This window comes from Falco naumanni, chromosome 6 (assembly GCF_017639655.2).
Source record: "Falco naumanni isolate bFalNau1 chromosome 6, bFalNau1.pat, whole genome shotgun sequence".
Taxonomy (NCBI): domain Eukaryota; kingdom Metazoa; phylum Chordata; class Aves; order Falconiformes; family Falconidae; genus Falco; species Falco naumanni.
The window spans coordinates 85683003-85695413 of record NC_054059.1 but is presented as its reverse complement, the minus strand read 5'-3'; the positions used below and the strand labels follow the sequence as shown (position 1 = coordinate 85695413).

The 12411-nt window shown below is 36.0% G+C and overlaps 1 protein-coding gene across 7 annotated transcripts in view; it reads left to right on the top strand.

Moving 5' to 3' along the window:
* The window catches only part of CEP170 (centrosomal protein 170), a 94706-nt gene extending 83311 nt beyond the window's left edge, over positions 1–11395 (top strand). For 6 of the 7 annotated variants that reach the window (XM_040598207.1, XM_040598203.1, XM_040598206.1 and 3 more), the window contains 5 exons: positions 153–320; positions 602–690; positions 7031–7124; positions 9303–9354; positions 11032–11395. In XM_040598207.1, the coding sequence (XP_040454141.1) occupies positions 153–320; positions 602–690; positions 7031–7124; positions 9303–9354; positions 11032–11315 (687 nt within the window). In that variant the 3' untranslated portion in view covers positions 11316–11395. The other variant, XM_040598208.1, reaches the window with a different exon arrangement.
* Positions 11396–12411: the final 1016 nt, after the last annotated feature.

The window sequence follows — 12411 nt, the reverse complement described above, 5'->3', positions numbered from 1 at the left end:
AAGAGATGCATCATTTTATACTATACAAGGCAACAGAACAATTTCTGTTTGATAGACTTCTTGTAAACTGTTTCAGAAGGAAAAAATGTTAATCTCATTTTTGCATGTATCCAGTAGGTTTCATAAATTGCATTTTTCTTTTACACCCCCAGTTGGTTGACAGAGTATTTGATGAAAGTCTCAATTTTAGAAAAATTCCTCCATTAGTGCATGTCAAACCACCAGAGGAGAATGGTCGCCCTAATGATGCTAGACCTCAGCTAACAGATGCCCTCGATCCCCCTACAATTACCCGGAGAAGGACTTGGAGCAGAGATGAAGTGAGTACACAATAGAATTCTCTATAGTAACGTGTATATATTAAGCTTTTACAGTTGTTTCCCCACTTTATATTCTAGACACTACCTTTCTTACCTGTAGCAGGTGACATTAATACTGGAAAAGATTATTTGTATGCTATTAAATTTGCAAAAATTTCAAATATGATTGTTTATATGTGATGCTAATTAGAACACAAGCATGATTTCAAAATATATGGAATTGTTTGTATTTAATTTCCATTAAACTAATAATACGCTTTTGTATTAAGAAAATACTGCAGGTTATGGGGGACAGTTTGCTGTTGTCTTCAGTCTTCCAATTTTCTCGCAAGATAAGACAATCCATAGACAAAACAGCTGGCAAAATCAGGTGGGCTTTTAAAAATCATTGTTATTGCTGAAAATGTCTGCTCTCATCAGCATTCCTACTCGTAGAAGAGATCTGTACAATACAGATAGAGCTTGTGTATTTAGTAGAAACCTGCGTTTTAAAAAAGCAATGTTACCTATGGCTTTTTTAGCATTCAGAAAGGTTTGGGATGAATAATTTTTCCATTCTTGCTTGTGTGTATTTCACATTATAAGAAGATAAGTAGATTGGATATTAGGAAAAATAACTTCACAGAAAGGGTGGTGAAGCATTGAAATAGGCTGCCCGGGGGGTGGTGGAATCGCCATCCCTGGAGGTTTTTAAAAAACTCGTAGGTGCGGTGCTTAGGGACATGGTTTTGTGGTGGACTTGGCAGTGCTGGGTTAACGGTTGGACTTGATGATCTCAAGTTCTTTTCCAACCTAAACGATTCCATGATTATATCGACAAAGTTTACATGGACAGGAAAACGTCCGTCATACTTCCAGCAGAGGAGCTGTTCCAACACATGCAAATGCTGTGCAAAATCTACATGATCTCTATGCAAGTCTTGTAAAACTCCCTTCCTTAAAATATATATTTGAAATGTTGCTGAACTGTAAAACCGAGTCCTGTATGTTTGCCAAGTTGTTGTGGGCATCCCCCATTTTAGGAAGAAAAACAAATGGGACAGAGGAGAGCAGTTTCTGAAAAAGAACTTGCTCTAGAGACGACGTGGTCACTATTGAGTTTTAAATCTAAAATAACAGATGTAACCATCTGGGGTTTTTTATGGAAAACTAAATAGTTTAGTTAGATTAGATAGAGATGTTCCTGCATAAAATGTCATAGTAGCTAACAGGAAATGCAAGCATGTCAAAAATTCTAACATATTGCTCTACCAGCAGTTCCATTTAACTTGAATGAGCGAGTATACAACCATTTGGTGACCGCTTTGGTTGACAGGAATAAATGAAAATTCTAAATACAAAGTTCAAGGCTGTAATAATTCACATGTCCTTTTTAATGACTTTGTGCAGTTAAACTTGAAAATTGAGTCCATTAAAAATAATCTGGCTGCACTTCATGTATAATTTTCTGAATGTTAGAAAATATTAGGTCTGTAATTGATCAGCTTGTCTAGGAAGTGTCAGATACTGAAATCCTAGATGAGTGACACATTAATCACCAAATCACAAATTTATTTCAGCATAGGGTGATGCAACTAGTGTAACCAAAATACTAACATTTCTGAAGATTGTGTTCTCATAGGAGTACCAAAAAAGACTTGACCATAGAAATCAAGAAGAAAAAATTATCTATATCAATCGGTAAAAACTGTAAGTTGTCTTCATTTCCTAGCCCTGCTATTGCTAGTAGGAAGAGTTTCATGTGAAGGATCAAGTCTTTAAAAGCCTTAAGCCCAGTCTTATTATTTCTGTTCTAAGCTTTTTGTGTGTTTTTACCGGTGGGGTACAGGTAACATTTTTCAGTACCTTATTTCTGGTACCCTGGGACATCGTCCTGCACTGACATTCATCGCACTTCTAGTTTTCCAGCTCACCGTTTTGGGGCTGCAGGATTATAACATTGGAAATATGCTGTTTGCTGCCCCTCCCTCTTTGGTTTCCCCAGATACATTCTTTTATGTATCATACTATTTATTTAAATGTCATTAAACAAAAGACATAAATGTCTTTTGCTATGTAAATTTCAGATACAAATGAGTTTGTGAAATGCAGGTGTACAATATGGTTGCTCTCAAAAGCTGTGCCAAATTAACAGAGATCAGCTTCATTATGCAAAATTTATTACAAATTATGCAAAAGTTTGTTCAAGTTTAATCAACCTCTGCATGCATGCTGTCATTTACTTTAATAGCTGATCTCAAAAAATGAGAAAATAAATAGATGCAAAGAGGTAGTTAAGCATGACCAGTCTTTGAAAGTCATTCTAAAAGGCATTTGAAATTTGGAAATAGAAACGTAATATTAAGTTTTGTTTTGAGCATAATTCTTCAGGAAAATACGGTGACATGCGTAAGGAACTCTGCTTACCAATATTTTTTTTCCTTTTAAAGCTGCATCATTGGAGCAAGAATCTTGCTTATTGACTGACTTATTTGTGGTAGGCATCTAGGATAATATGTGTCTTAAAATGCCTCAGAAGCAGTAGATAATAGATATTCTACTTTTTTCATCATGCTGATTTTTCTTGGATCTGTAGTTTCCAATCTGTAAATGTGTTGCTAGTGCAGCTGTAGTTTACTTAACATAAAAAAACTGAGTTCAGTACAGTGAGTTAAAACAAATGTATGTATGCGAATTCATTCTGAGAAAAGCAGGTAACTATAAAATCAAGTCTTACGCTCTTCTGCTTGATTTTCTGAGCTTAAAAGGTAAGTCAGCCACATTGTAATGAATGTAAAGATGATGTGATCATGTGTGGTATTATAAACATAAGCATACCTATAAACATTTTATATACATTTAAAGAAAGTGTCATTGCTTATTTCTACAAAAATACAGCGGAGAAACTTTCATTAATAAGTAATTACTTACATATTCCCCAGAGCTGTGATCAAAACTTCCTTTTCCTGCTGCTCAGAATGGATTTGAATAATAGGATGTTATTCATAATGTCATTAGTATTTTCAATCAGAAACACAACAATCATTTTAGAACTGCATTTTAGAGAGCATATAAGGCAGCTAGGACCTGTTACAGACTTTTTTTCAGCTTTGTTTTGATGTACATGAGTTCAGCCAACTGGTGTACTTCTATTCCTTTTACTGGAGTTAAGCCAGTTAAAATTTGTGCCCAGAGCAGATGCAGTGAGACTCAGTCGGGGTTTTTCCAGCTAGCAGTTGCGTATTTTTCCCCACAGTACTTGAACATGAAAGGAGAGGAGAAATTTTTAGAGGCAGCAATAAAAGTAAGCCTGACTGTCTTGTTGAGCAATGTAAACCTCTCCCCCAAGAGCACAGACAGTATAGGGCAATGATGGTCCTTACAAATTACATCATACATGCTACAAATGGTATCCTTGCTGTCTGGGTCCACATAGAGAAGGATGTGCTTGCTGTGACTGTGAGCACTCTTCTGTCTGTAATACTTCAGTTGCAGTAACTAGCTTTGCAAAAAGACTGGTTTTGCTTTGGCTAAAATATTAAGCACATAAATATTCTCAGTCATTCTTGACAAGCAGATCAGCAATTAAAATATGCTGAAATCAGCCATGAAAATGAATTAGTATGAGGACAAAAGGAAATATATAACTTCTATGCTTGACCAGTTTCTTCCCCACCTCCCCACTGCCATCTCTGTTTTCTAATTTATAGATAATGTTCCTAATTCCACTGAATTCTGTCATCGTTTTTAAGAAATAGGATTGAGAGAACCTTTGATGCTGTATTCCTTGGCTAGATTCTCCCAGTGCTGGCCAAACTGGTTTTCTTTCCCCCAAGTCCTAGCACAGTGTTCAAATTTGAACCAGATTCAAATGCCTGGTTCTTTCCTTTCACCAAATCCTATGTGCAGTTTGCTTCAGGATAAGGTCATAGCTTAAGTATTGCTAAGTTACTTTATTATGATTTATTTTTATTTGTGATTTTGAATAATCAGTCAGGTTCCTACCTGCTGGTATACAGAAACTACGTTATATTAAAAAATCCTGCAGCATCCTTGCCGTGTATCCCATAACCTGTTCTTTGCTAACAAATTACTGTAGTGGCTTTGTAGGAAGCAGATACGCAGTTTTGTTTGCTTTTCTGTCTTTCATATGTTATAATGAGTTTGCAGGGATTTTCAGAGATTATGGGGGGAAGAGGTAAGTAGGTTTTGCAGTGAGAAGGCCTACATGGTTTTATCAGTACTCTGTGATGTGAATGCACTGTTATGGCCTTGCTTTGTAGCAGGCAAGTACCTCTGCAGTCAGGCAAAATGTAGGCAAAGCATTTAGGTCAGTGCAGACACTACTTGTCAGTCTGTGTGTTTCGCTGTGTATCCTGCAATGTGCAATGAAAAAAAAATGGGGACTGAGCACAACCAAATAAGAAAGTTCAGGCAGGGTTGCCCCAGAAAGCAGGGAAAGGCAAGAGCACAAGGTGGCAGGCATTTAAAAATATGTTCTTTTAATATAAAGAGTACGGTTACAAGGGAGAAGAGCAAAGGAGGCAGAGATGAATACCCCCCAGGAGGTAAAAATGTACTAAATTAAGTATTGAAAAAAAATTATGTAAAAAGGAAATAGGCTTCCTAAAAATACAGCAAAACCAAATTGGCCTGTCCACTTTATAGTGGAAATAATAACATTGTTTAAATTACTGCTTTAATTTTTTTCCTCCTTTTTTTTTTTTTTTAATAAAATGACCTATGAAATGGAAAGATTTCAAATTGTAAAAGAGAAGTAAAAAATTATCTCTAAAAGAGACTTTAAGACTGAAAACACATACACAAGCGAAGGCATTAATCACGTGCATAGACAGAAGTATTTTAGTATAATGTGAGCAAGAAGGTAGATGAAAAAAACCACACAATGTGACAACTTTTATATTTTCCCTACTAGTGTTATTTACTGCTAAATAAAGCCTTGTTTTCTAGTTCCTGCTGATTTCCAGTGTGATAAGTTTTATTAAAATACAGAAAGTATGGCTGCATATGATTACCTGTATACTGAATCCAAATATTTCCAGGAGTTGCCTGGTGTTTAGTGTGTGATCCTGTGGAGGCTTTAATTGGCTCTGCTTTTTATTTATTTAATAAATAAAATTAAATCAGCAGTGTTAGGCAAATCTTAATTTTTCCATGGTAATTGGACTTTCTGGTATCCAAATGTGCAGTTGTATGGCTTTGCAAGCTTTTGCACTCCCTTCCAGAACATCAGACCTCTGATGATCCAGTTTGTTACAAGATGATGACAGGACTTGGAGCCACGAAGTGTTTTGTGTTTTGTTCACTGGTTTAATTACTTTTGATTTATTTTTTTTTCCTTTTCCAAGAAGAGTATGTATGTATTAATGTTCAGTCTTTGCATGCTTTGTACATGACTACACTAAAGTCGCTTGCAGAAATGGTCATTTGCCTCAATCCCGTGACATTGTGTCATGAGAGCAGCGCTCCCCCTCTTAGAGAAATACACAACAAAAACATGTTCTGAAGCAGCAGCAACGACAGAAGAGTTAAAGGCAGCTTCTGGATGGGCTGTCTGTGAACATCTATGTACTGATAAGACAGGGTACATGTCTTGAAAAACTAGGCTTTCTTGACAGGGTAATAGTAGAGAGTGGAATTTTCCATAGGGTATAAATAACTGAGCAAAGATGAACAGAAATGCAGTCTAAGTCTCCCAGCTTGCTTTCAAATTCTCAGTTTTTATAAGCGAGGTATCATGAATTCCCACCTTAAAAATTATTTTCTCAAGAGACCTACCTGCACTAAAAACGTGTTTAAATGTACTACTTTTCACTCGTGATTTTAAATTGGTTTGTTTGTTTGATTAGCAGTTTTACTGCTGCTATTTTGGTACTTCTAACTCTGAAATACCAATTAGAGAACAAGTAAATTTGGACTTCTCTATATCATCATGCTGTCAATTTTTTAAAAAATTAATACCCAGACCTTAAATATCTGCACATGCCTTTTTTTTTTTTTCCCAGTTGTGCAAATGTAGGCAGTTTAAATTATGTTTATGATAAGACAATGAAAACAAAAGCTTTATCACAGCGGGGAACCAAAACATAAAAAAAAGGAGAATCTCATTGTATGCTTTGGGGTTGTACAAATAATAGAAGTGACTTCTTTACTAATATAATTAATCCATGTATATACAATTTACATGTTGAGACTTTTCAATGAGAGCTTCTTCTGTGAAATGCATTTTTCTTTTGTTTCCTGAAGGGTTTTATTTTTCATTAATTTAATATAAAACACAAATGTAAAAGAGTTGCATTTATTTACCGCTTAATTTTTCTCTTACACTTTGCGATTTTAGTAAAATGCAGTGTTTAATAGGAAATTCTCGGACTACTGTAAAGTAGCTGGATGTTTAAAAACAAAACAAAACAAAACCTCTCATTACTGGAGGAAAGAATCAGCTGTGTCTTTTCAACACCATAAGCAAATATTTAGCTACAGAATTGTCATTTTAATGTCAATAATGATGATACTGCTGAAACCCTGTCTGGTTCTCTGAAAATTTAAACTGTGTGGTTGGCTTCTGTCAATTTTCAATATTTCAGATTTTACTTTTTCTTCAGTTCTCCCTATGCTGCTTTCATGTATTGTGTTACCCAATCTTTCAGTTTTAGTTTGTTCATTTCTGTCTATTTTAAACATAGTGGTTTTGAATTTCTTTCTTCTAGAATATTATTTAAGGACAAAGACAGAAATTGGGAAGAAATTGAAAATAAGTTGCGAGCTGAAAGTGAAGTTCCTATTGTGAAAACATCAAGCATGGTATGAATAGTTATCTTTTCTGGGATTGATTGTTCCTCTTACCTAATTTCTAAATAAACAGCAGAGGAATGTGTTATTGTCAAAGACGTAAAGGCAAAATTCTTTAAAAGGTTTTTTTTTCGGCATTAAAAGGGGTTCAGACTATATATAGACCATCAGTAATTTTGTTAACCAAAAGATAACAACCGTTGAATGTGGAATTACTTTTAAATGAGCTTGTTTTACAATCTAAAGACTGCTTTACCTACTGATTATTTATACTTTACTATTAGTGCTGATTATTTAGAGAAATAGTTGTATTTTGCTATATGTGAATGAAAATGATCTGTAGAGACATTGCAATAAAAGCACTCTTCAGTGAAAAATAATAATGTTGATTTTGTGTGGAAGTTATAACTGTAAGATACCAGCGACCACTACAGCTGATCCATGTAGCCTTCTACCCCTGCCTAATTAGGGCCGTTTCATGGCCAGGCTGTGTGACGGTGTGAAGGAGCAGAGCACACATGTTGGTTCCTAGTTTGCTTCTCTGCTTCTAAACACAGAGCATAGTTTGAAAAACATCTCTGCCTGTGCGAGCAGACAGAGATTCTAGCTTCATTATCCCGTCTGGGGTATTGTGCTGTTAAGAATGTCAACTTGCAGAGGCAGTTTTCTTTGCTGAGGGAAAGAAATCTCACATACTTTGTACAGGGCTGCTCAGAAACAAAATGTGAACGTGTTTCCTCTGGCATTGAACCGACTAACATTTCTCTGTTACCTCATCATGAGTTATTAAACTCATCCAGATTGATTTTTCCTGGAAGTATTAAAAACTTGGCCCATCATTTCTGCAAAATGGGATATTTTTTTAAGAGCAACCATTTTTAACTGAGTGTTACAATTTAATAGATACACTGACAGTTGTTGGTTTTTTTTTTTTTAAATTAAATTAAGCAAGTTACTCATAGAAGTTTCTGATTTTAGAAGTATAATATAAGGAGTTTGTCCATTTCCAGAATAAGATCAGAATTTAGTGTTTCATATTCTAAATGCCATGAATATGGGTGTTTAAAGCATTCATTTAAAAAGAAAATGATTAGTTGTACATTTCTTCTTAAGTCTAGCATTTTAGAAATATTTTTTTCAGTGCATTAAAGCATCTTGCATTGTTTGAAAATCTGCGGGCTATTTTTGTCTATGCATGGATTTTCAAGTTTTCTGCTCAGTTTTCAGAGCAACATACTGTTCAGATGCAGTGCTTGTTTTTACCACAGGATGTTACTAAAGTTAACAGAGGACAGTTGTAACTGATGTTTGTTTTGTCCTTGGGACATTTATGTCCAGTTCAGATGTGAAATCTGCTTGAAGAGAATGATTTTGTAAAATCCAGGGTAATCGATCTCTTTGCCACCCACAAAAATCACATTACTTGGTACAGAAGGGGGTTGTGAAAAGGGTTAAACGGGTTTCTGAAATCAGTGCCTTTGAAAATTCTCCATGTTTTGAAGACCACTGATAGCTCTCCTCCACAGCTGGATTAACAGTATTCTTCAGCGTAGGATCCTTCAGTTGTAGGATTTACACGTTTACCATTTAAGATGTGGTGCATTTAATGTTTGCTGTGTTTCTGGGTGCGTTGCCGTGGGTTCATCAGTGTTAGGAAGTAGTGCAGCACAGAGAAGAATAATCTGTCAGGCAAAGGAGTGCTGAGGACCCAGCACTGGTGTGCTGTGCAAGGTCCCGTGGGCACAAGGCACCAAGGGCTGCAGACAAAACCCCAGTGCAGTCACCTTACTGTTCTCACATCTGAACGCAGTTGTGAAGCACCCTAATCCATCGGTCCTGGGTTTGTACCATAACTTGTCTTTAAAGCTTTGCTGTTACTGTGCCCCATTTCTACAGAACCGTGGTGTCTGTAGGTCTGTGCTTGAGAAGAAGCAGGGCAGGCAGGTGAGCTGGGGCAGAGCGAGGTGTGTTAACCCCAGCCATCGGCCGGAGGGGCGAGCTGAGGGTGCCGGGGCCGTCCAGCCTCAGCGCTACCACCCGGGACCTGTGGTGGACGTGGCTGGGCCACCACCGTGACGCTGGGAGGACAACGCAAATAGCTGATGGCAAAGGCTGGGGACAGGGATCATTTACTACTGGTGTAGTTCGAGTCTCTTTTTCCTTAATGAAACATGTTTGTTTCTTTCCTAGGAGATATCGTCAATCTTACAGGAACTGAAACGAGTTGAGAAACAGCTGCAAGGTACAAATCTTTTTTCACTTTTCTCTTCTGCATTTTCTTGCTTTAATTTTTTTTTAACATATATCTCTCTGTATATATCTATATCATGAAACAAAGTTTTCACATTTTAATAAAATATATTCACGGAATCAGTAATATATATAATATCATAACATTCCTGACACATTTGGTAAAGAAACAACACTGAATTATTTTAAAACCAAAGCACGATAATATTTTTTATAAAAGTGAGAAAAGGCTCAACTAAAACTAAAATAGCCCAGAGAATCCCAAAGGAATTATTTGTGAAACATTCTTAATATAACTGTTTTTGTGGGTAAATATTGATGAGTAGGTCACAGTGAATCCTGAGATTTATAAAGCAGTCTTTGCACATCAGTAAAACCCTCATGTGTAGCACAATTCAGTATAAGGAATGCACTGGGACCATAATCTATAGGAAATCTCAAAAAAAAAAAAAACCAAACTATATCTGATACAGTAACGTGAAAATTTAGAATTAGCCCTTGACACTGTCCTTTCACACGAGTAAATCCACTGTTTGATATGGTGCAGCCCACAGACTACAAAATTGACAAGTTACTTTGTGTCGTCTAAAAATTTATCTGTGTATAAAATGGAAAGAATTATGTTGTGCTCGCAAAGACTGCTATTTAGACATATATGCCATCTATCAGAATCAACTTAAAAACTGAGTATATTTTTAAAAGAAGTTGCGGTCTTATTTCTGTATTGTTTAGCATTAGTTCATTTTTTAATTTGGTGTGGTTGAATGGATTACTGGTCCATGCTTATATATAATCATTATTGTATTTGTTGTAAATTTCCTCATTTGTTATTTTTAGTATTCAGTTTTAATCATACAACAAAACACCTTACAATAGAATGTTTCAGAAGGACTCATTAGCCACCTTTAGAGGCAAACTAGTATTAGTTTCATGCTCAGCTATAATTTAAAAATGTTAATTTATTACAAATTATATTGTGTTTAGAGAACATAACAAAGAAATAAGGCCCAGAGAAAGAGGCTGAATCATTTCCTTGTGTACACAGTGGTGCTCAAATAGGTGTTAGTACATTTTGGGAAATAAAAAAGAGAGAGGCTCTGTTAAATGTGACAAATGTGTTAATGGTGTAGTAAAATGAAAATGTACCAGGTGCTTCAGTTTGCCCTCACTGTATAGAGGGAGGACAGTAAGTGTTATGCATTTAAAAGGATAAATGACTGCTGTTGTATACAGATTTCATTCAATCATGGAATTAGCAGCTATGGATATTTGGGGGGTGGGGGAGAGGAATGAAGCATAATATAACAGTAACATTAGAGAGAAAGCCCCTTTCACACATGACTAAAAATCCTAGCTTTCAGTCCTTATAAGCTCATTGTAGACTGCTTGTCATCACTGTTTTCTGTCCTAACATGAGGCAAGGTTTATTTTGTGCAGTTTCATTTCATCTAAAGTTTCAGTATATGTAAATGCTTTAAAATATATGTATCAGCTACATACATGTTGGATACACCACTCATTTGCAATGGCAACACATGTAAAAGCTCATGACTGTCATCATAAAAATAAGTTTGAGAATGGGATTTTTGTGTATTTTATAGTAAGAAAAAAAAAATTGTATTTTTTATGGTTTCTTCCCTGTGCCTTTCATCTTTTCTTAATTGCTTAGCAATTAATGCTATGATCGACCCTGATGGTACCCTGGATGCTTTGAGCAACTTGGGATTCGCCAGCCCCATCTTGCCAGCTCAGCCGAAGCCGAAGTCGAGTCCCGTTACCCAAAGTAGCCGCCCTCAAGAGCAGCCAAACTGCCCGCCCGAAGCTCAGGCTCTCCGCCCCGCCGCCCCTGTCGCAGGTGAATTTGAAAATGCTGAATCAGAGTCGGATTTCAGCATACATTTCAACAGATTTAACCCGGATGGGGAAGAGGAAGATGCCACCCTGCATGAGTGACATCGCGTGGTTAATACAAAAACCGTTCATGTGGAATGTTTAGGAAAAAAAAGGAAAAATTATAATACTGGTTTTATAATGTAAAAAAAAAAAAAAAAAAAAAAAAGGCTTGGTCAAACAGCAGTTGTTTTATTAAACCAGTTTTCTTTAACTGTGATGCTTTGATTGTCACACAAATCCTTTTAAAATCATAAAGTTATGCATAGATACCAGTGTAGGAAAGCAGATTGTGGCAGGTTTGCCCTTTGTGGTTGTGTGCTTTGCAAAAGATTTATATCAGCAGTTTTCCCTTAATAGATTTATTTCTTTTAAAAAGCCATGCAAGCAGTCTAAAATTTAATGTTACTGAAACCCCAAATCTCTTTGCCAAGCTGCTCTAATGAATGGACTTCCTCCACTAAAGTTTGTACAGAACTGTTGGAACACTTGATTCTGAATTAGATGATTTATATAGGAAACATTATCCGTGACTGCAATGACAAATTACTGCAAAAGGTAAGACAGATTTCAGAAAGCATTCGTTCTTGTGTGCGGAAAATCTCCACAACAGTTCTGTGATTTATATAAACTTGTTGCTGCGTAAATTGTCTTGGGGTTTACAAAGTTCACATGTTTGCATTAAGATTTGCTGGGAGTGATAGATGAACATATCGATATCCATAAACAGCAAGCAGTGTTTTGGTGTACATAGAAAACTGATAATACTGTGCTTGTATTATCACTGCAGTGTTTTAATCCACTTTCTGAAAGGACTATTTGGCACTTTTTGATCTTCTTCAAATGTCTTTTTGATGTTAATGAAAGTAGAAGTATTTCATATCATTTCTGTCCAAATGTTTGTTGAAACGAGGGAACAAATTGAAACATACAGCAGTGTGGGACATTTTAAAGCATATTGAGGCAAATGGGCTCTCACCAATTCACATGCAGCATAAGCTTACGGAAGAAATTACTGTTCCTTGGAATCATCACGAGATGTAAAATTTTCTTTAGGCGACTTGGAAATAGAGTTGTCATAATTTGCTTGATCAATAGATGCACTCCCAAGCAAATGATTTGATTTGCTTCTGTATATTTTCCTGTAGTCTTGCTAGTA